General features: G+C 33.6%; 1 protein-coding gene across 1 annotated transcript in view; it reads left to right on the top strand.

Moving 5' to 3' along the window:
- Positions 1–11659: 11659 nt before the first annotated feature.
- Positions 11660–21963, top strand: part of LOC118201384 (salivary peroxidase/catechol oxidase-like) — a 103257-nt gene continuing 92953 nt past the window's right edge. The window contains exon 1 of the mRNA XM_085806803.1: positions 11660–11807. Coding sequence (XP_085662929.1) covers positions 11800–11807 — 8 coding nt within the window. The 5' untranslated portion in view covers positions 11660–11799. The remainder of the gene's footprint in view (positions 11808–21963) is intronic.

The following is a 21963-nucleotide window of genomic DNA, read 5'->3' as shown; positions in this document are numbered from 1 at the left end:
ACGTGATATGGTAAAAGTGAAAGTAATGTTAAAAAATTTGTTATTCGTGTGACTGTAAAGATTAAATCATGGTGAATATGTGTTAAAGGTTGAATGATGTAGTTAGGCTCTCTGACGCTACACTTTAGAGTTAGCCACTTTCAGAATAGTACCTCAGGGTCTAGAGTTGAAATTAGGGTGTGTTAAGAGGTCTCGTATGTTGAATTTTAACACGTTAGTGTTTTGATTGTAGGAGGAAGTGTTGAACACATAGACAGAAACACATTCGTGTTTGGTGTTTTTACAACACATGTCAGAGAGCACGGGGAGAGATAATTAAAATAGTCATGAATGAAATAAGAATGTTAAGAAAAGTATATTCTATATGTTATTTGCAATGTCATTCTGTAACATTTCATTAAACTAGTTTTCCTTCCAGATCTCTGGAAGGAACCAGAATTGAATAAAGCTCCTGTTTTGATGCAGTACAGATGAAAAAGAAAAAAGATTGTTGTATATTCCGGGAGCTGCTATTGTAACAAATTTCTTTCTTTTAAAATTTTCTAGTTTCTAGCTAAGTTATGATTGTAAAAGTTTGGCCTCGCGTTAGTTTCTAGAGCTAAAAGTTTTCAACAAGGTCGTTTTAGACCTCAGTTTCAAACTAATTAACTCTGGCGTTAAGTATGTAAGGATCTTAAGTTTTACTAACGTTTATTTTATTTTAAATCTTTACTATCACTTCTTATTTTCTACTTCCGGCCAGAATTATAAGCGTGAAGGAGTTTACGCAAAGTTGTCTGGCGAACGCCAAGTATTTAAGTGTGGCCTTTTTGCCAAGCAGAAGAGAGGAAGCCGTGAGTTCGAAGCAGGCCGCTTACCTTAGAAGTTACGCAGTTGCTACTTTGCCTTCCAGGCCAGAGGTTTTAATCCTCTTGATAAATTAAACGTATTGTAGTGTTCACAGTCTCTGTGCTACATACGCTTCCTGTTATTATAAGGCCAATCTTATTCTAAAGTTAAATTAGAGTTTAGTTTTATTTTGATATCTTTTAAGTTAGACCCCGAGTGGAGGGTCATTGTATTCCGAAGTACGGAAGTCATTGTATATAAAGAAAAAAAATAAAGGGTTTTGTATACCCTTCGTCTGTATCCTGTCTACTTACTACAATTAGTGAACATAGCTTTAGTAAGCTCTCTGTTCTAGTCAGGTCATTGTATGTTTCCGAAGAAGGTTAGAAGAAACATTGAACCTGATAAGTTAACATATAGAATGACTGGAATGACAAAAATCGCAATAACGCTTTCCTTTTTTGGACCTAAAAATCCGTCATCATTACCAAATGCGAAAGTTATTAATAATATTTCAAAAACACAGAAAATATATAAAGGAGACTTTACTAATGCACTGGAAGTAAACTGCTGTGATTTATAAATACTTTCAGATCAGAAATACATTAAGGATTTAGTTAAATTAGCAGTGGTAAAATATTATGACATGGCAAGCAGTTATTCAGAAGTGTGCATTTTATTTGTATTGTGTTTATCATTACTTGTAACCACAGTCAAGACTGAGAGATTATTTTCAAAACTGTAACTAATAAAAAAATAGTTGAGAAACGCTATAACACAGGATTGGTTGTCAGACCTATGCCCAAAGAGTGTTGAAGCTGAGATGTCTGAGTAAATAGACGTTCAAGTATTGATAAATAAGTTTGCGGAAATGGAGGTTAGGAGCAGCAAATTTTAATAAAGAAGGAGTTTTGTCTTTATGACGAATTTTGGCCACCAGTGTTATAATTATACTTAATTATGAAAAACAATAGAGAAGACCAGTATGGACCGAGAAAAATTAAAAGAAAACAGGGAAAAATTGACCATACGTATTTGTATGAAAATCATGTATTCAACTAGTTGAGTGTACCAAAAAGTATTTTAAAAAGAGAGGTGGGAAAAAACTTTACCGCTTACCATATTTTCTAGAAAGATTGTATGTTCAAATAATTTTCTTTATGAAATTTATGATAAATATGTTTTATATTTAACAAATGTATCGCTTACATTGTAAAAGTTCTAATTAAAAATTAAGTTACATTATAAAATCTGTCTCTCTCTCACACACACGCTCACAAAATATCCTAAATAAACTGGTTAAAATTATTCTGATTTCAAATATTACACCCAGAGTAAAGTAAATTTGCATTTTACAGTTGGTGAAGGGAAAATATTTTCCTTATTATTCTTCCTTCGTGTTACGTATCTTTCAACTGGTTCTCTAAAAATGTGCTTTTATTTTCTATAATTATTCCAGATCTGATAAAAATCATGAAAACATTGGCTTCTGGAATACTTGATTTTTTCAACTTTCCATTTTTTTAAGCACAGTTAGTTTCTCAGGAGGGCCAGGAAAATTGTTGCATAGGGGCCCAAGAGTTCTAGTTACGCCACTGGACTGGTTATGTACTCCTCGTAAATAACATTGTTAACTTTCTGCATGCATTGCTCACTAATTAAATGTTTCAGCTGCTGGCATTTTGATCACCGTTTTCTTATCTCATGGGGTAACACATTTTCAAATAGAGCAGTTTGGATAGTATGTGCTATTTCACTGTATAAATCTAAAAGTTTATCAGTCAGATATGACTCTAATTCAAAACAATCTGCTACGAGAGGGAAACCATCGCAGGATCTTTTAAAAATTTGTTGAAGGACACATTGCGCGTTTGCAGAAAGTACCGCCAACTTATTATTGGCTATGAAGGATGCTTCCCAACACTTGAAATTAAAGTTTGGTAATTTATTCATGAAATCATACCACGTCTCAGGAGTCTTACTCGTACTCTCAAGAGACGATCCACAATTGAAATTATTCTTTTTTGCAAAGTTTTGTATATGAATTCGAACATTATTATTTCTACTTACAATGGCTTTCTCTTTCTTCTGTAAATTTATCTCTTACATGTCATCTGTGAATTTGTAAGTTTATTTCATTTTGTGTTGTGCTGTTGTATTTTTTTTTTAACTTACCTCTCTCTGTAAGCCTTGTGTAATACTATATGGTGCACAAGGAATTTTAAATTTTCAATTAAAAAATGATGGAAAGACGACTCATTCCTTCTGATGACCAATAATTGATCACTTCATCATGATTTCTTGATGATTGATAATGACGACTCAGCCAGTCGTCCGGGGGTATCTCGAGTACCTCATCTTCTAAACATGGTTTCCCTTACGGGGAAAAGTTCTTTTATTCATACACGGCATAGGGATTATATCGTCATAATAACCGAAGTCCATTTCATCAGAAGAACGCTTCACTTGATGAGATATAATTTTTCTTAAACGTCAAACTTATTCGAATAGTCTTCACTTCGGCTGGGATGGAATACCGTGTTTCCAGACTACATTCGGGGGGGGGTTTCATCATTAGAAGCGATCCATGTTCCAGACTCAGAATGTGAGTCATATAATTCTCTCTTGTAAAATGCATCACTCGCGTCGCACCGTAACTCAGTGTGGGAATGTAATAGGAAGGGTCCAGGAACCTTTCATCGTCTCTGTGCGCGGATATCTTGGCATCCCTGTCAGGGTATTTGTTGAGCAGAACGTAATTATATTTTTCGTGGGTGAGAGCTTCCACTTCACTTTTAATTTGGTGCAGCATAGGAGTCCAGGTCGGGCGACGATCGATGTCCCCGAAAAACTATAGGTGAGTCCATCTTCATCCTCGAAAGCGCAACAAAGTCGAGCTGGAATATATTGGTGGCCGTAAATATTCAATTTCACGGGTTGGAAAGGATACGTACAGAGTTCCTCAAAAATAGAATTGGCCTTTTCTTTACTATGAAAATCTTTGAAATAGGATAGTATTAACTGATCATCAAATTTTTCGGTCATCGTGAGAATTGTAAGAGTTAAGAATGACTGCTTTGAAGTACAATTCGCCAAGATTTGCAACGAAATGAGAAATCTACTGAGATCGAATATTTCAAAACTTATTTATATTATCATCTACTGATAAATAAGGATCATTTGATACATTCTTTTAATCGGTAATTGTCTTATTTATTCCGATATCATCATGTTTTCTAGGACGATGCCAATATATCGAGCCTTGTCATAATGAATCATCTAAGGATAAACAGACAGGAGGAAGACACAAAATAGGATGTGTATATATTCTATTTTAACAAGCCCTCACTTTCCTAATCGATGGTTTACCAACTTAAGTGATACGAACTACCCTGACTGTTTATTCTTAGATGATTCATCATGGCAAGGTTCGATATATTGGCATCGTCCTGAAAAAAATGATGTTATCCGAATAAATAAGGCGATTACCGATTAGAAGAATGTATCAAATGATCCTTATTTATCAGTAGATGGTTATATAAATAAGTTTAGAAATATTCGATCTCAGTAGATTTCTCATTTCGTTGCAAATCTTGGCAAATTGTACTTCAAACCAGTCATTTTTAACTCTTAACAATTCTCACGATAACCGAAATATTTGATGATCAGTTAATACTATACTATTTCAAAGATTTTCATAGTAAAGAAAAGGCCAATTCTATTTTTGAGAAACTCTGTACGTACCCAGGCCTGGAGTTCTATGATGCACCACTCGAAAAAATTAATTAAAAATGAAGTGGAAGCCCTCACCCACGAAAAATATAATTACGTTCTGCTCAACAAATACCCTGATGGGGATGCCAGGATATCCGCGCACAGAGACGATGAAAGCTCCCTGGACCCTTCCTACAGCATTCCCACACTGCGTTACGGTGCGACGCGAGTGATGCATTTTACAAGAGAGAATTATATGACTCACATTCTGAGTCTGGAACATGGATTGCTTCTAATGATGAAAACCCCCGCAAATGTAGGCTGGAAACACGAAGCCCGAAGTGAAGACTATTCGAATAAGTTTGACGTTTAGAAAAATTATATCTCCGCAAGTGAAGCGTTCTTCTGACGAAATGGACTTCGGTTATTATGATGACATAATCCCTATACCGTGTATGAATAAAAGAACTTTTCCCCGTAAGGGGGGAAACCATGTTTAGAAGATGAGGTGCTTGAGATATCCCAGGACGACTGGCTGAGTCGTCATTACCAATCATTAAGAAATCATGATGAAGTGATCAATTATTGGTCATTAGAACGGATGTGTACACAAAATTCTTAACATTGCCCCCTTCCCAAAGACTGCACGTACCGGGCAGTACAATCCCTGGACAGGATGCCATACTTACAACTAAGGCATCAATGCAATAATAAGCATTATTATACAATAACAAACGGAAAAAAAATGCTGGTAGGGTACTTCCACAGCAATGGATATTCGGCGGGTTATTCCGTGAAAGTGGCGAGTGCTTTCTTGTTTAGGTTCCAAATCGGGAAGCAAGCACACTGGCATCAACGATCATAGACCACATAGTAAAAGGATCGAAAATATATTCAGCATATAAAGAAACAGAGGCGAGCCTATAAAACAGAGGAGCTTGCAAAGGATGATTACAACCATTTAACTGTAAATCACACATTTAATTTTGTTCATCCAACAACGGGTGCTCGGACCCAAAATATGGAAAGACTATGGGGCTGCGTTAAATGAGGAAACAAAAAACAAAGGGGTACGGTTTGACATCATGTAGAGTCGTGCTTTTAGTAATTCATGTACTGGAAACCCTTAGAAAGATAAGCTTCTTGATGCCATGTTAAAAGTAACCGGGAGATTCAGCAGCTTGGCGACAATCTTCGCGCCGTTTTGATAATAGAGGCCGTGAAAATCAAGTAGAACCTAGTTATCATCTTCTTTGCAATAATTTAATGCTTATATCGTCGAATGAAAACAATAGTCCCTGCTATTAAATAAAACTAAAACCTAATTAAAAATTATTTGTGTATCTCTCTCTTCTGCCAACATAAATTAGTATAAATAGGAAAAAGGAAAATTATTATGTTGAAAAATAAGAAAATGCGAAAGCTACATGATTAAGTAGACTGAAGAAATCCATTTGCGATTGCCTAGTGCATACGAATAACTTGATCGGCTTTTTGATTCTGACATTTCTAGTAACAGCAGCCGGGAATCTTCCATTTCGGAACCGGCAATAAAAATCATTTATGGAGACACCACTGTTGGGACACTGTATCTGAAGCAAAGAACTTGAATGGGAGTTTCAAGTATTTTGGTTTCAAGGCGATGGCGTAGCACCTATATGTGAGTGTAAAATTCTAAACATTCTGGCCTCCCTTCCCCCCAAAAAACAGATAAAAAGTTACGGTGTTATTTTTGACTTGCTAAACTGGAATATCAGTGCATGCAAGATTTCAAAAATTTAAGTGCAAAACTATTGTTTTGGCAAGAAATTCAGTCTATTTTTATCAATATTTATACAGAGCGGGACCCATCATTAGCTCGGGCCTTTCTGAAACTGCGAGTGTTGAGAAGGCCCTAAACCAATCCTGGCAGTTACCTTTTAGGAAGGTGGAAAGTTTTCAGTTTCTACGGCAAACATGAAAGAAAATTTTTATTCTCAGAAAATTTTCTGGTGTGGTAATAAAATTGAAAATTTCTTCTTAATAGACTGAAAACAGAATTTTTGATCCATAAAGCCATGAAAAAATATGATGTGGACACCACATCACTTCTTTATATGGCTTGTTAAATTATACACATTATTTGCTGCATTTTATTTAAACGTGTTTCTAGAATAATTCTAACGGATCCCTCGAGGCAAGTTGAAGATGGCATACAAAACTTGAAAATTTTGAAACTAAATATTCAAGTAAATTCTTGTCGTACAGGAGTCAAACGTTTCATTTTATTTTTCATAACGGGCATAAAACATTCACAAATATAAGTATAGGAACCGGAAAACCGCAGTAAAATTCAGATTTCATTAATTGTCGAAAATTAAATTTTTTAAAATAAAATTCACATTGTTAAAACATGAATATTTTCGTTTTTTAAACACTTCTGTTATTGGAAGTATGTGACACTGCGAAAATAAAGGGCGGATAAAGACTTTTAAAATGGGTGCAATCGGCAGTACCACACATATAATACAATTGGTGCTGCCGATTGCAATATAAAAGAGAGGTGCAAAAGTAGATGTTATTTATAGCAGTCACATGTACAAAATTTCAACGCTCTATGTTTAACTGTTTTTGAGTTATGCGAGATATATACATGTGTATGTACGTACGTACAAGACGTCACGAAAAAAATTCATTTTTAAATCCATTTTACAATCCGTTTTGGAAGAAAAAAAAAGAGTATATGACACCTAAAATTTTTCATGATATTTCTTTACTCCTTGCAAAGAAGTAAAAAGGGTGATTTTGATATCCAATGCGGTGCAATGTCACAAAAGGTATTTAAACAAGAACGCTTTATCTGTTTTTAAATCAATTGCACATCGAATCGTCTTCTGGTTTTTGAAAAGAAGCAGTATTTCTGAAAAAAAATAAATAAACGTCAGTAACTTTATTTCATCACTTCCACAGGAGACCAGAAACAGTACCCCTTACAAAATTTTGGAATCATGCATGGTCGCTTTAGAGAGCATTCACTATACGTGCAGACAGTGATCAGCTTTTGAATCCAACATGATCACCTCTAAAAGGGGCAAGTACTTATGACAGCATAAATAAATATCGGTATTGAATAAAACCTCTCTATGGCTCACCGCTCCCAGAAGGAGGTCGTATTAGAGAGTGATGTTCTAGGCCGGCGTTTATTTATGGTGTCAAAAATACTGATACGTATGTGTATCTCTCTCTACACGTCTTACTGTGTGTATACACACACACAAATTCAAATTAAATTTAGAGCAAAGTAAAATAATTTATCACATTCAGTTTGATAAAAACGAAAAATGGTACATAAAATAAGGCAAAAACCATTGCATAAAATATCTGTAAAAATAATAATAAATATTAATGTATTAAATAATAAACATTAATAAAAATATTAATGTTATTAAGTTATTATTGAATATTAATGAATTAATATGAATATTATTATAATTAATTTGATACTACGAGGGTTGGGGCAAAAGTCATGGCAACTATTTTTTTCTTGTAGATATGTGAACGGATCACAAAACGTATATGTGTCGTGTGGAAGTTCTGCAGGCATAGTGTGTATGCAGAAAAACAAATGGCTCTATGATAGCTGGCTCTGTGGTAGCGAGAGCTCTGAAATGAGTCAGTTGGTGAGTGTCCTGCGAGATGGAAGTAACCCGTGTTGAGCAGCACGCTTACATCGAAATAGTCGTTCTCCGAGGGAGAAATGCGATGAATGTCACAGTGAATTAGTAGAAGCCCTTGGGAATAATGTCCTACCATATCGTCCTACCATCTACCTATCGTGGTCTGATTATCGATATTAAAGATCTTTTCCAAACACTATCCTTATTCTTTAATATTAAGTTTGGTTGGGTTAAAGCCCATATCGGAATATACGGTAATGAGAGAGCGGATGTGCTCGCAAAAGAGGCTGCCATAGGGAGTGTTTCGGGGACGCCTTATGTTCAGGGTTAAAAAAAATAGCAACTAAAGTTATTTATTCGTTTTATTTTAAGCAATGGAGTTAAAATGGAATTCTTCTGAAAGGAAAGTCGCTAACAGAAACATTTAGAACTGATTAGGAAGAACAAAATTATCTTTAATGATTTTGAAGTTAACCAGTTTCTGACCGGATATGGGCGTTTCCCGGGATACTTCGCCAGGTTTAAGATACAGAACGACGATAAATGTAAACTATGTGATCTGTTTGGTGATGCTAAGCATTTCCTCGAGGTCTGTCCCTACTTTGATGGCTTAAGAAAAAATAAAAATATTAATTTTGAAAATCCCTTTTTATGCTATAAAGATTTCGCATAATTATGTAAATCTGTGATGAAATTTATTGGCGGTGAGCGTCAATAGTGTAGTGGAATAGTGGGAATCAGTGTACGATATTTGCATATTGCCATTACTATTTGGTATATTTTAATAATTTGTTGTCACCATTGTTTGTATGTATTGTTTGTGTTTGTTATTCGCTTTTTTTTTTGTTTTTGTCTTTAGTGTCTGCTCTTGTCTAAATGTTTGTATTTGTTTCTTTTCTTCACTTTTATGCTTATAATTATTATTTACACATGATTATCCTTATTTAGATATTTTATGTTTCATTTTTTTTTTCATTTGTTGAAATGGGCATGGCCTGTCATGACCATAAGACCAACTTATTTGGTTAGGCGGGTCAGGCTGCGCCCGCTACTGATACTGATACTGATACCATATTGTACAGTAGCACGGTGGGTAGGAAAGTTTCAGCAAGGACGTGTGTCAACCAGTGATGAGCAACGTTCGAGACGACTGGTGAGTCTGCGGACCGACTTGGCACGTGCTGTCATCGAGCACCTGATGGATGAAGACAGACGATGGACGTTGCTGGAGTTAGAGAAGGCAAGTGGCATCGACAAACACACTGTCCACAGGATATTACGTAATGAGCTACAGCTACGCAAAGTAGTTTCGCGGTGGGTACCGCATGCACTGACGGAAGTTAAAAGGTGGGTGGGCTATGCAATATGCTCCGACCACTTTGCACGCTGGCAACAGGACGGCGATCAATTCTTGTCAAGAATAATCGCCATCGATGAATTTTGGGCCAGGGCATACGAACCATAACTGAAACGTCAACGCGGAGTGGCGACATCTTGGATCACCAAGGCAGCAGCAGGTCAGTCAAAATCCTTCCCCAGTCAAATTGGTGATCGTCGCGTATGACGTCAGGGGTGTAATTGTTTGCCACTTTGTTCCTCATGGCAAAACAGTGACCGCACAGTACTACAGGGACTTCCTGGTGCGACAGGTACGATGTGGCGTTCGGGATAAAAGTCCGGATCTTATGGACAGTGCAATAATTCTGCACGACAATGCAAGACCACATAAAGCAGAGTGTGTACGGCAGCTACTCTGACGTTGGGGATGGGAAGAATTGGAGCACCCACAATACTCTCCTGACCTTTCGCCCTGTAACATTGATCTCATTCCCAAGATTAAGGAACCAATACGTGGTAGGCGGTTTGCAACACGAGAGCACATTGCTAATGCTGTGCACCAACATATGACCTGATTCACACATGGTGAGGCAAATGCTGAGACTGATGGTATTCAGCGCCTCCAACATCGTTGGCAGCGTGTGATGACAGTAGCAGGAGACTACATTGAGGGTCTTTAGGCCCAAGTTTGTCATGTCAATTTTATGTGTATTGTTTCATCATTCTTTTGCACGGTGAAGGCCATATTACCCTGTATACTACCATAATAAATTCGTGTGTTACGATATTTCAGTGCTATTCATTGTCCACACATGTAGTTAAGACCTTGTCCTTTCGTCTGTAAATGTCACATTTTACAACCAGACTGGTATCTTCAAGGAAAAAAATAGTTGCCATGACTTTTGCCCCAACCTACGTATATTGATATCATTAATTATATTAACTAATTAATTAATTTGATATCATTATTTATATTAACTAATTAATTTATTAATTTGATTATATATATATATACACACACACATATATATATTTAGTGGCCCCTCTCACGGCAAACGTTTCCCTAAGAAGACCCCTCTAAAAGTGACCAGGATTTCCATGAATATAAAGTATTTATGTACAATGTGTATTTCTGACCAACGTATACAAAGCAAATTTTATTATTCATTATACACACACACACACACACATACTATATAAGTATCGATATATATAAGTATCAATATAAACATATATAAGTATCAATATATATATATATATATATATATAAGTATCTATATATATATAAGTATCGATTATTGTTTTGGATAAAAAATTAGGGAAGATAAACTGAAAATGAGCATATGCATTGAACCATCTGTAAAGACCACATACAGATCAAACTGGATCACCTTAAAGAGGTCCTATTCAATGCTGATGCTTATTTATGTTCTCAGGAATGCCAGTATTTTCAGAAGTGGTCGTCTTAGAGATGTGGTCGTGAAGAGAGGGATTCCGTATGTTTCTAACTTTCTAATTTTTATTCATACGAAACTGAGAAAACCTCAATATGAGCAGTAACAAAAAGACAAATAAGTAAAATTAAAAAAGTAAAATGAATAAATATAAAAAGTGAGTAAACAACGTTAAAACCAATGAATTTTCTTTTTCTTACACAGTTTTTACAGTTTTATTGGGTTCTATAGAGCAATTTTAGAAGCTATGTGCTATGTCCGTTTTAGCAATAACGTATAGACATAATTTCGAACGTTTTGGTAGAAGGTTGTATGAACGTTCTTTGTAAGGAGAATGACAGTAACAGCGATATTGGAAGTTCTAGGGCTGTAATATATAGACGTGATTCGAAACGTCTCACCTGGAAATTCCGGACATGTTGGCGAAACACCTGCATTGAACCTTTTTCTGAACATTCTAGTTAGGTGAGGCTGCTAATTAGGTTGTAACCATGCAGGTTTCAAAATTATTAAAAAATATCTTTTTCTTAATCGAAAATTAAAATTCTTATTTTCTGGTAAAGGATTTGAAGCAAAAAAAGGTATTTTTGAGTTTAGGATTTTTCTCAGATGTTCTAAATATATGTTTGCAATTTTCACCTGTTCTCTGACGACAGCAGCATTCAACACGAAAATACAGCTGGAAAAACAATGAGAATACCCGAAATACAGCTGCAAAATTAGTTAATTTCACATTCAGGTTTTAAATTTGTAACAGTTGCCCACATAAAATACTTCATCTTGCATACTTGAAAGACTGATGGTCCAAAATGATTTGGTAAGCTAGAATTTCCAAATTCCATTTTATTTTTCCCGCAAAAAAAATCAGTCAAATGTTGTTGGGGGACGATTAACTTCAATGAGTCAAGTGTTTTTCTTGTTAAAACTTAGAATATTATATTCAATTTTGTGAAAAGAATAATGGTGTATAGCCAAATTCATTTCATTCTATAAGTTGTGTTTATTAAGTTTGCGTGTGTCCATGTTAGCTGTTATGGTGTTGGCTTTAGAATAATGATCGTAAATTGTAATATTATTGACTTTAAGAATGGTGAAAACTATATTTTATTTAAAATAATTGTAATGGTATATGCAAATGTTGATTCATAAGCAGAGCAAGTAATTTAACACCGAAGCTTAATTTGGTGGTGTATTCAGTTTCATCCGTAAAATAACTGCATAATCTTAGTAAACATACCCCTTTAGAAGTAAACAGTTTTAATATTTCAAAAGTAAAATTCATTTAAATTTTGACATATTTCTAAGAATTCATTATTTCTAAGAATAGGTGGCATAATTAATATTACTATTAAATATATAAATTTCAGTTTCATTGTTTTAGTTTAACTGCTTACTTAAATTCTTTACAACATATTAAATATAATTTATGTAACACAGAACAAGGTTTCAAAAATATTTGTATAACTTATTTAAAAAAACTATTTCTCACAAATCGTTCACAAACAGTGAAATTACTAGGACATAATGTAACGAAATATAATTTGAAGCTGAAGAATCATGAAAGAATTAATGATTTGAATTTGCTTGGGATCACTTCAGTTTAGTTAAATCTGATTTACCTCATGCATAACGCAAAACAGAACAATTTCCCCCAAGAAATCCTTTCTTTATAATGGTATTTTTTTCCTTTAGTAATAGTGAATATATTTTCAGGATGCTCTACTATCTCAAGGTTATTTGATAATTCACAAATTAACAGCATTTTATTTCTCCATATCCCTGTCCAAACGCCTTTGAGATTCTGGGAAAAAAAAAAAAAATGTTTAACTAAAAAGTGATCTATTTTAAAAAGAGTAAAAAATCAGTGAAAGTCATGCTAAATTAAATATATATATATAGTGTTATCTTTCTATTGCTTTATTATTTGAACCTTTAAATACATTCATTAAAAAATCTGATGTGTACACCACATGACTTCCTTGTACGGAATATTAAATTATACGCATTTTTTCTTGCATTTCATTTAAACTTATTGGATTGAATTAAATCTACTTCGCCGACAGCGCATAAACCACAATAGAATAAATACATTCTTTAAAATTCACTCTAGTATTTGTTTACCATAGCGACACTCTGGCGCTAGATTCACTTAACAGTATTAATAATTATATAACATTTTACTTATATAATAATTATATAACGGAAACTAAGTTAACTTATATATTTCGTTCATATTATAACTCATAATGCACTCAAAATTTATATAATTTAAAACCCCTTCGAGGCGGGTAGCGAAAACGCGCGCTTATCGCGCTTATCGGCAGTGTCTTCCGCGAGCGTCTCTCCAGGGCCGGACGCTTTTTTACTACTAAGCCTAAATCCATAAAATTTCCGAAGTATCAACGCATTGTTTCATAATGCTCTATAGAGTATTTAAACGGCTTATGCTTTATAGATATTTTTATATATATACTTTAATTACCTTATTTCTTGTTTAAATGCATATTTTACACATTTTATTTTAATTACTCACCATTTTATGACTTTTAACATTATACATCTGAAAACTAAATATATTACTTAAAATTCTCTTTTCGTATGAAAAATTTTAAAACACGGATCTACACACAGTCCTACGTTACATTCCTTGAACTCGTAATAACTCATTTGCCGTTTTGGAGGATTTTTCCGGGAATGTGAACAAACGAAGCACTGTCGTCTCATTTTCTTATCAGTCTCTTCTGAACAAAATTTTGGAAAATGTCTTTCAGTTAATCTTTCAGAATCAATATCAGAATATCAGAATTTCAGAATCAATATCTGAAATATTTTGCATCATTTCTGCTATTTCATGCTCTGTTAAACATTTTCGACTCTTCGACATTGAAACGGTAAAAACAGAAAGAATTCACGTCTAACAAGATCTAATTATTTTCTAAAAACTGAACTGTAAACCGAAATACTCAACGCTTTAGCGCATATAAAACTTCTACTTACAATAAACAACTACGTGCGAATAAAGTGCGATTTAAAGACACGTCATAAATCACGCCATTCGGAAACATTTAGTTCCCCGTTTGTTTACATAATCAAAAACACGTGTATGTGAGTCATGCTTCTCTCATTTCCAGTAGAATGTCTAATGTACACTGCTCAAAAAAAAAAAAAAAAAAAAAAAAAAAAAAAAAAAAAGGGACAGTCCTATATCTCCCGATCTACTGGGCTGATTGACAAAATTCAAATTGCGTTCTTCATGTCTCGAAAGCGCGACTTAGGATATATATTAGATTTATATATAGCACTATTCCAACATAGGTATTTTGACGCAAAATCGGACTTTTTCTGAAATAACATACCAATTTTTTTACATATTTCGATTCTACGACTCAAATTACGCCTAAATATGAAATTTTGTAAAACTTGGAGCGAAATTTACGGAGAAATTCACAAATTTATGTTGGCACTTTTTTGTCAGTTTGCGCCAAGAATAGTTCACTTGGCGAAATTCTTAATACATGGCAACCTAGTTTCCTTTCCCGTGAGCGGAAAAAAAAGTCACCGTCGTTCCTTTTTTCCAAATAATATTCTTTATATTATATTTTTAATTATAACTTATTATTTTAAGTAATTTTTTCTTTTTCGAATTTCATTTTAATTGTTTAAGTTGCATGGTTTTTTTTTTTTTTTTTTTTTTTTTCCGAATAACTGTTTTAAAAATTTCTACTTACCTATTCGAACAGCGTAAATAAAGGTGCAGCATTTATTTTTTTTCAAATAGTTTTCTTTATATATATTTTTTGTCATAGTTATTATTTTAGGCAATTTTTAAATTCTTAACTTTTATTTTAATTCTTTGTGTTGCATTGTCTCTTCAGATAATTGTTTTAAAATTTTCTATTTATTCCTTCGAATTGAGCATTTTAAATATATTTATTAATATAAATTTTCCAGAATTTGATTTTATTTATTTGAATTGCGTTTCTTTCGGAGGAATACTTTGTAACCCAGACTACGATGCGTTTGAAAACTGCGTATATTAAAAGAGAAAATACAGTAAAGCACAGTTAACACGCCTTTCAATGTTCCGTTCAGAAAAATATATATATAAATAAGAGAGACATTTAACTTAGGATTGCGACATTTTAACTTAGGATGACTTGCATACACTGCTTTAAACAGTTTTATCATTGTGTCTATTGCTTTACACAATTTTATCTTACATTTGGCTTCTTAAATGTTATTCATATTTTAGTCAAATATTTTTTTTTTGAAATCGTAAAAATCAAATATCATAAGATTAAAAAGTTTTAAATTTAAAAAAAAAAAAAAATACAAATACTAAATTTTACCGTAAAATGTATTTTTTCTTCTCTTTTTCTTCAGGCATTCTACTTTATTCTTGCTCTTTTTCTTCATTCTACTTTATTCTTGCTCTTTTTCTTTAGGCATTCCGCAAGTATATTAAAAAGCATACAAATTTTCGAAATATCTTGATGTTTCTGACAATCATTTTAAATAAAGTTATCGCCTTCCATTTCATAAAGGCCCACAAACGGCCGAGTGGTAAAGTCGCTGAACACTGATAGTTCACTCCGGGGTTCGAATCCCGGTAAACAGGCTGGTTGCATGGGCGTTTTCGTGGATTTTCTCATGTGTACCGTGTATGCCAGGTGATTTCCCTTAGAAAGTTCTTCACAAAGGCATCCTTCCTTTTAGGCAGATAGCCCTGCTTTGACGTAACTTAATAATTCAATTCAATCCATTTCATCAATATTTGGTCAGAGCCTTTATCAGTCTTTAGAGGCTAAACATTTTGAAGGTATGAGATGAAAGGAAAGACTGGTTTCATCAAGAGGTTTTGGTTTATTTAATTATGACAAAGCACACTAGGGCTATCTGCCTAAGGGGAGGGATGCCTTCGTGGAGGACTTTGTAAGGGAAACTGGCTCGCATACACGTTACACATGGGGAAAACCACAAAAATGCCCATGCAGGCAGCCCGTTCGCGGGATTCGGACCTCGGACAGAACTACCAGCGTTCAGTGACATAATCGCTCGGCCGCTGTTTCATCAGGAGGAAAAAAAAAAAAACATCTTTAGGTGACATCCACATACATCACTGGATAAACTCCTGAATCTTCAAATAATTCGAATGAGAAAATCATGGGATTCTCCATTTATCATACGATATGATGTTCTATAACGTAATTTAAATTTATACAACCATATAGTCTAAACCATATTTTCTTTTCTGTTAACCACAAGCTCAATTGATGGTATTTGCTGGTGTACACGTCCAAGTGTTTTTTCTTTGAACACCTAAATTCATTGAAATATCCTGAAAGTATCTTCAAAAGCGTCCAACTTTTTGAAACATCTTGGTATGTCTGACAGCCAAATTTCCCAGAAAATGTTTGCTTACTTTTCTCCCTAATTTTCTTCTTTCCTTCTACAGTTATTTTCAGTGTGCACACACAAGAAAATTAAGATTTTTCGATTGCTAGACTTCCATAAATTTTGCTTTCTTGTCAATTTTTTAAAATATCAATTACATGAATTGCGTTTCAGCTGAAGACAGCTTTTCATTTTCTAGTCATTTTAACTATTAATAGAAAAAAGCGAAGTCCAAAGGATAAATATTTTAATTAAAAGATTTTTGCTAAATGACAAAGAAATAAAACAGTCCAGCAGGGTTAATTCTGTACCACCGAGTAACCCGATTCTTATATCGGCTGAAAAAATCTAAATCATATTAAAGGTCATGTTTTTTATACAATCTATAACGCGAGAGAAAAATTAGCTTCCTAAAACATTCTTTCTAAGAGGATTAATATAAAAGATTATATTTATATATATATTTTTAAAGCTGGACTTGAACCAAACTGTAAAATTTTTAAAGTTTAATTTATATGGTGGTTATAATTAAAGTTCCAATTTGAAATGGTCATAAAAGGAAAACTACCGTACCAAATGTTATCAAACTTGGGAATCGTGTAAAGGAGGTTATGGGAATTTATTTTCAGCGAGGAAAAAATAGTTAAAAAAACTCATCACCAGGGGGAAAATGACGCTGTATACAAGATTCTTAAATGAAATAAGACTCGAAAACATCTGCTGAAAATGTGTTTAATATTTTCCGAAACGTGTTACAAAGCATGTTCAATGTAGCGTCTAGCATTTTCCGAAAGCAAGTTAAATCCTGTTACTGCATTCTCAACAGCAGCTTTTAGCATATCGGGAGGAATGTTACGGACATGTCAGTGTTTAACATTTTTCATTTCTGCCAAATTGTTTAGGTTATCACCATAAACAGTGCTTTTGAGAAAACCCCATAGCTAAAAGTCACAGAGGTTGAGGTCTGGTGGGAAGAGGGGAAGTGTTGGCCTATAAGACGTTCATTCGTGAAATGTTGCCTAAGTAAGTGTGCGACACACGTGAGGTGGAGCCCAGCCATGCATAAAAATCGTAGTATCTAAAATGCCACGTTACTGCAGTTCATGTATCACGAAACATTTTAACATTGACTCTAAGTGAGCTGAAATCACAGTAGTCCAGCTGTCGACTGTTCTTCAGAGAAAAATGGTTCAGTTATAAAACTAGCTGTCATTCCACACCATGCAATCGAATGCAGTAGGAGAATGCAATGGAAATAGATAGATAACATGAGGGATTTTTTTTGGCCCAAATCGATTAAAACCGTTTTGAATCAGTATCTTCATGTTTTAGGGCCGAATTCAGGCTTCAAAAATTACAAATTAGCGATCTGTAAGAAAACGATTTCCAGATTGTACGCACTTGTGCGAGTGATTTGCGATCTCACATTTTCTAATCGCTAATTCGTGGTTTTCACGGACGAATTTCTCACTTACACTCGACGTTTATCGAATTTAACGTTTTTAAATGGTAATTTTCTTACTTCAAAATTTCTTAAGGGTATGCAACATATTAAACCCGTGTAACACAAGGTTAAGTTAGATTCCGACCCATATTTCGTTTAAAAATATTGCATACAGCGTCCTTTTCTCCTGGTGGTGAGGTTTGGAACTTCCCTTTTTTCGCGGAAAATAAATTCCTATGATCTCTTTTATACGATTACCAGGTTTGATAACATTTGATCCAGTAGCTTTTGTTTTATGACCGTTTCAATGTGGAACATTAATTATAAACACCCTGTATATTATTAAATTTTAATTGAAGCTATGCGTTATATGTATACCATGCGTAAGATTTCCGCTTTTATAGATAAAATAAAGAATCGAAGCAAATATACTTAGGATAATGGAACAAAACTGAAAAAATTCTCCTCCTTCCGAAAATAAAATATTGAAACTTCGACCTTGAATTTATTGGATTATCGAAATATTCAATATGACCTTTCTTCTAAGTCCTAGTTCCGACAACAAATCCGTCAAAAATTCCGAATTACTTAAGCTGATGCAAAAGATTTAGTATATATTCACTGTATGTTAGTAAAGTAATCAGAGTGTAATAAAAATAGATTATAGAATTTACGCTGATGCAACTTTTTGTCTGACTGCACAACATGTAATGGAAGAGAAGGCTTGTAGAAATCTGTTTTTGACATGCCTCTAAAAGTAGATGTCATACTCCTTTTGTCTCTTCAATGTAAAAAAACTTTCCTTTGAGAGACAACTTTAGCTTTTGGGAAAGAAAAAAATCACAAAGACAAATTTGAAGAACGTGCAGGACGATTGAGTACACATACTTGTTTTCGGAACACAAGCGGTTCTCCGACTGGTTATTGAATAATGAAAAGATGCATTGTCATGCAATACAAAACATTTGGAATACGTTGTCTAACTGAAAACGTAAGATTAAAAGTCATCTGCTTAATTCACAACCATTTACAAGTCAACTACTGGGCAATTGCAGAATCGTTTTGATCCTGAGCTTCTAAGACAAACCTTATATCACTGGATTTAAACACTTCTTTAATCTTCCGAGAACGTTCCTTCTTTAGCTCATATTCCAAGAATATTAAGTGAATACAATTATTGCAAAAGAAAATGAATATTCATTTGCACTACGGCTTGGTAGTTCTGCTTTTTGTGTCTAAGTATACAACAATATTTTAAATATTTACAAATAAAATATTAAATTGGAGATTTAATTGGAGCCTCACAAGTTGCCTAGCATTTGAAGATTGTTAAATACTAATTGTTTGTTGCGAAGTCTAACCCAGGGTTTTGCATGGTTGGTTTTCGTAGTTTTCTAGGTTCTCTTTACAGAGGTTCTCTAGGAAAGCATCTTAACCAAATAGCTCCCATACTCTTTCTATGTTCAAATAACCAACTAACCTAGTTTAAGCGCGATTTCCAAATGAAGTTACTAGCAAAACCCGAATACTCATTAAAAATCATGTAGCTTGCCAATCGGGAGTAACATGAAAGATACGGCGCCAATAATTGAATTGCTGTTACGGTACGCTGTTTCTAAATTTAGATGGTCTTCCTTAATTAAATAGCCCACCAGCGGCCGAGCGGTAAAGACGCTGAGCACTGGTAGTTCGGTCGGAAGTTCGAATCCCGCGAACGGGCTGGCTGCATGGGCGTTTTAGTGGTTTTCCCCATGTGTAACGTGTATACGAGCCAGTTTACCTTAGTAAGTCCTCCACGAAGGCATCCCTCCCTTTAGGCAGATAGCCCTCGTGTGCTTTGCCATAATTAAATAATCCAATCCAATCCTTAATTAAATATAATTGATTTGTAAATTCTACTAGAGCTGACGGTAAAAAATTGAAGTGCAAATAAATAATATCGTGTGCAATCTTGATTAATATAAATTAAAAATTTTGCATAGAAAAATATTTGCATTCAGACAGAAAGTTTTTTGAAATATTTGCAATTACTTTATAAGAAGGATTTATTAATAACCGTAATAATTACTTATTATATTACTGATGATTAGGATTCAGTTCTTGACAATTACATTCTAAATTAGAATTTTAAGGATATAATGAAAATAAGCTACGCACAAAAATACATTTTTACAGATTAAATTGACATTACAGAATGTTGGGTGTCGTTTATATAATTATTCTTGCTTGTCCTCAGAATCTGCTGACTTATCCAGCCATTAAGTAGCTGCAGATCATTTCTACATAACCATTGAACTTCCATTAATTCAGTCTCTACAGGGTTGTATGTTTATATCATAATTTGACTTTTATAAAAATGATTATTCTAAATCTTATATTTCTATAAAAATATACTGTGCTTTAAAAATATGGATGATAGTATCTGCCGCTCTTTCAGCCACTTCAAAAGCAACAGTTTGTTTAGAAATAAATTATGCAGTTAATGTCATAAAATATTTTCATTAAATTCAAATAAACATTAAACGAAAATTCTCAGTTTTAGAGAATTCGATTTAAACGAAGTAAAGTAGCAGATGATAAAACGCCGAAGGTAAAAATTTACTCTTAGAAAAACGTACTCTTATTTTTTTTTTAAAAAAGGAAGAAAGAGAGAAATTTAAAAAAATTGTTAAAAATTTGAATAATACCATCTATAATTTAAAAAATAGATTTTCATATAGTATTAATAAATATTTATTACGCCTTATTGTGGGAAAAAATTTCATATAATTAATTCTCCGTAAAATTTTACTTGAAATTTAAGGTTAAAAATAGCTGTGGCAAATCAGTGTAACAAAAATCCATAGACCACATTTGGCGTTATTATCGCTCAAAAAAAAGATGCCAAATTTCAAAACGCGAAAATATGTAAATTCGTGTATATCTTAGAAAATTTTGAATAAAAAAGTCTAATTTTTTGCAGATATGCTTAAAAATACACCTACTTTATGATGATGGTAAAAATTTTATAGGTTATAATTCAAAATGTTTTTCGAAAAATTTATAAAAATTATTTAAAAATAGAAATTTAAAAAATAAAACACAAAAAATGGGTAAATTTTATTTGGAATGAACCTAAATTTCGAAATGTGAGAGAAAAAATAAAAAAAGTTTAGTAAAAAAAGAGATATTAATAAATATTTGCCAAATTCAATTAACATTGAGGAGCTAAAATTTTGAGAGCTAATATTTTAAAAACTACTTGTACGATTTTTACAAAATTTGTTATTCTGGCATAATTTGAGCCGTAGAATCGAAATATGGAAAAAAATTAGTATGTTATTTTAGAAAAACTCCGATTTTGTGTGAAAATACCTATGTTAGAATAGTGCTATATATAAATCTAATATATATCCTAAGTCGCGCTTTCGAGACATGAAGAACGCAATTTGAATTTTGTCAATCGGCCCAGTAGATCGGGAGATATAGGACTGTCCCATTTTTTTTTTTGAGCAGTGTACATGTATCTGAAACCATATGGGCATACAGTGTCATCTTGTGGCAGAAATTATAGTTTGAAAAACGTTCCAAGGTACTGGCACAAATACGTGACATTCGGTAGAAAACGCAACAATGCTCTGGCACGCCTGCGTGTCGGCCGGTAGATAAGTGTGTTCGTTGCTGGCACGTATACGTGAGAGTCGGCGCGAAGGGGTTAAAGAATAGAATTATCTAATCGTTGCCACATGTTCTATTCAAATACTATAATAAAGCTAGAATGATGTATAAAAGAAATTAAGCAAACAAAACAAAAAAGAAACAGTTTTTCACAGACGATTGAGAATTTCTCATTTAATGAATTCAGTTCTCACTTCGCGAGAAGGCAAAAATACATAAAAACTCAAAATATCTATATTCAAAATTACGAAGTAAATCTTATTTCGTACTTCGCTACACTTATTTCCTAGAAAAAATTCCAGAAAGAATTAAGCATGATTTAATTGGCAATAATAAATGAATGCGTTATCTTTGTTGTTGCGAAGCTAAGTTTCTCTAGATTGGCAACACATCCACTAGTCTCCTGTTTCAAATGTAAACATCAATGGCCGCCATAAAAAAAGGCTTATCGGCACTTAAACAACTTTAAAATTGTTGA

The sequence above is a fragment of the Stegodyphus dumicola genome, chromosome 12 (genome assembly GCF_044657685.1).
Source record: "Stegodyphus dumicola isolate Sdum_Otavi_A_Nest chromosome 12, ASM4465768v1".
Taxonomy (NCBI): domain Eukaryota; kingdom Metazoa; phylum Arthropoda; class Arachnida; order Araneae; family Eresidae; genus Stegodyphus; species Stegodyphus dumicola.
Note: the sequence above shows the minus strand (reverse complement) of the source record. Positions and strands in the feature narration are given on the sequence as shown.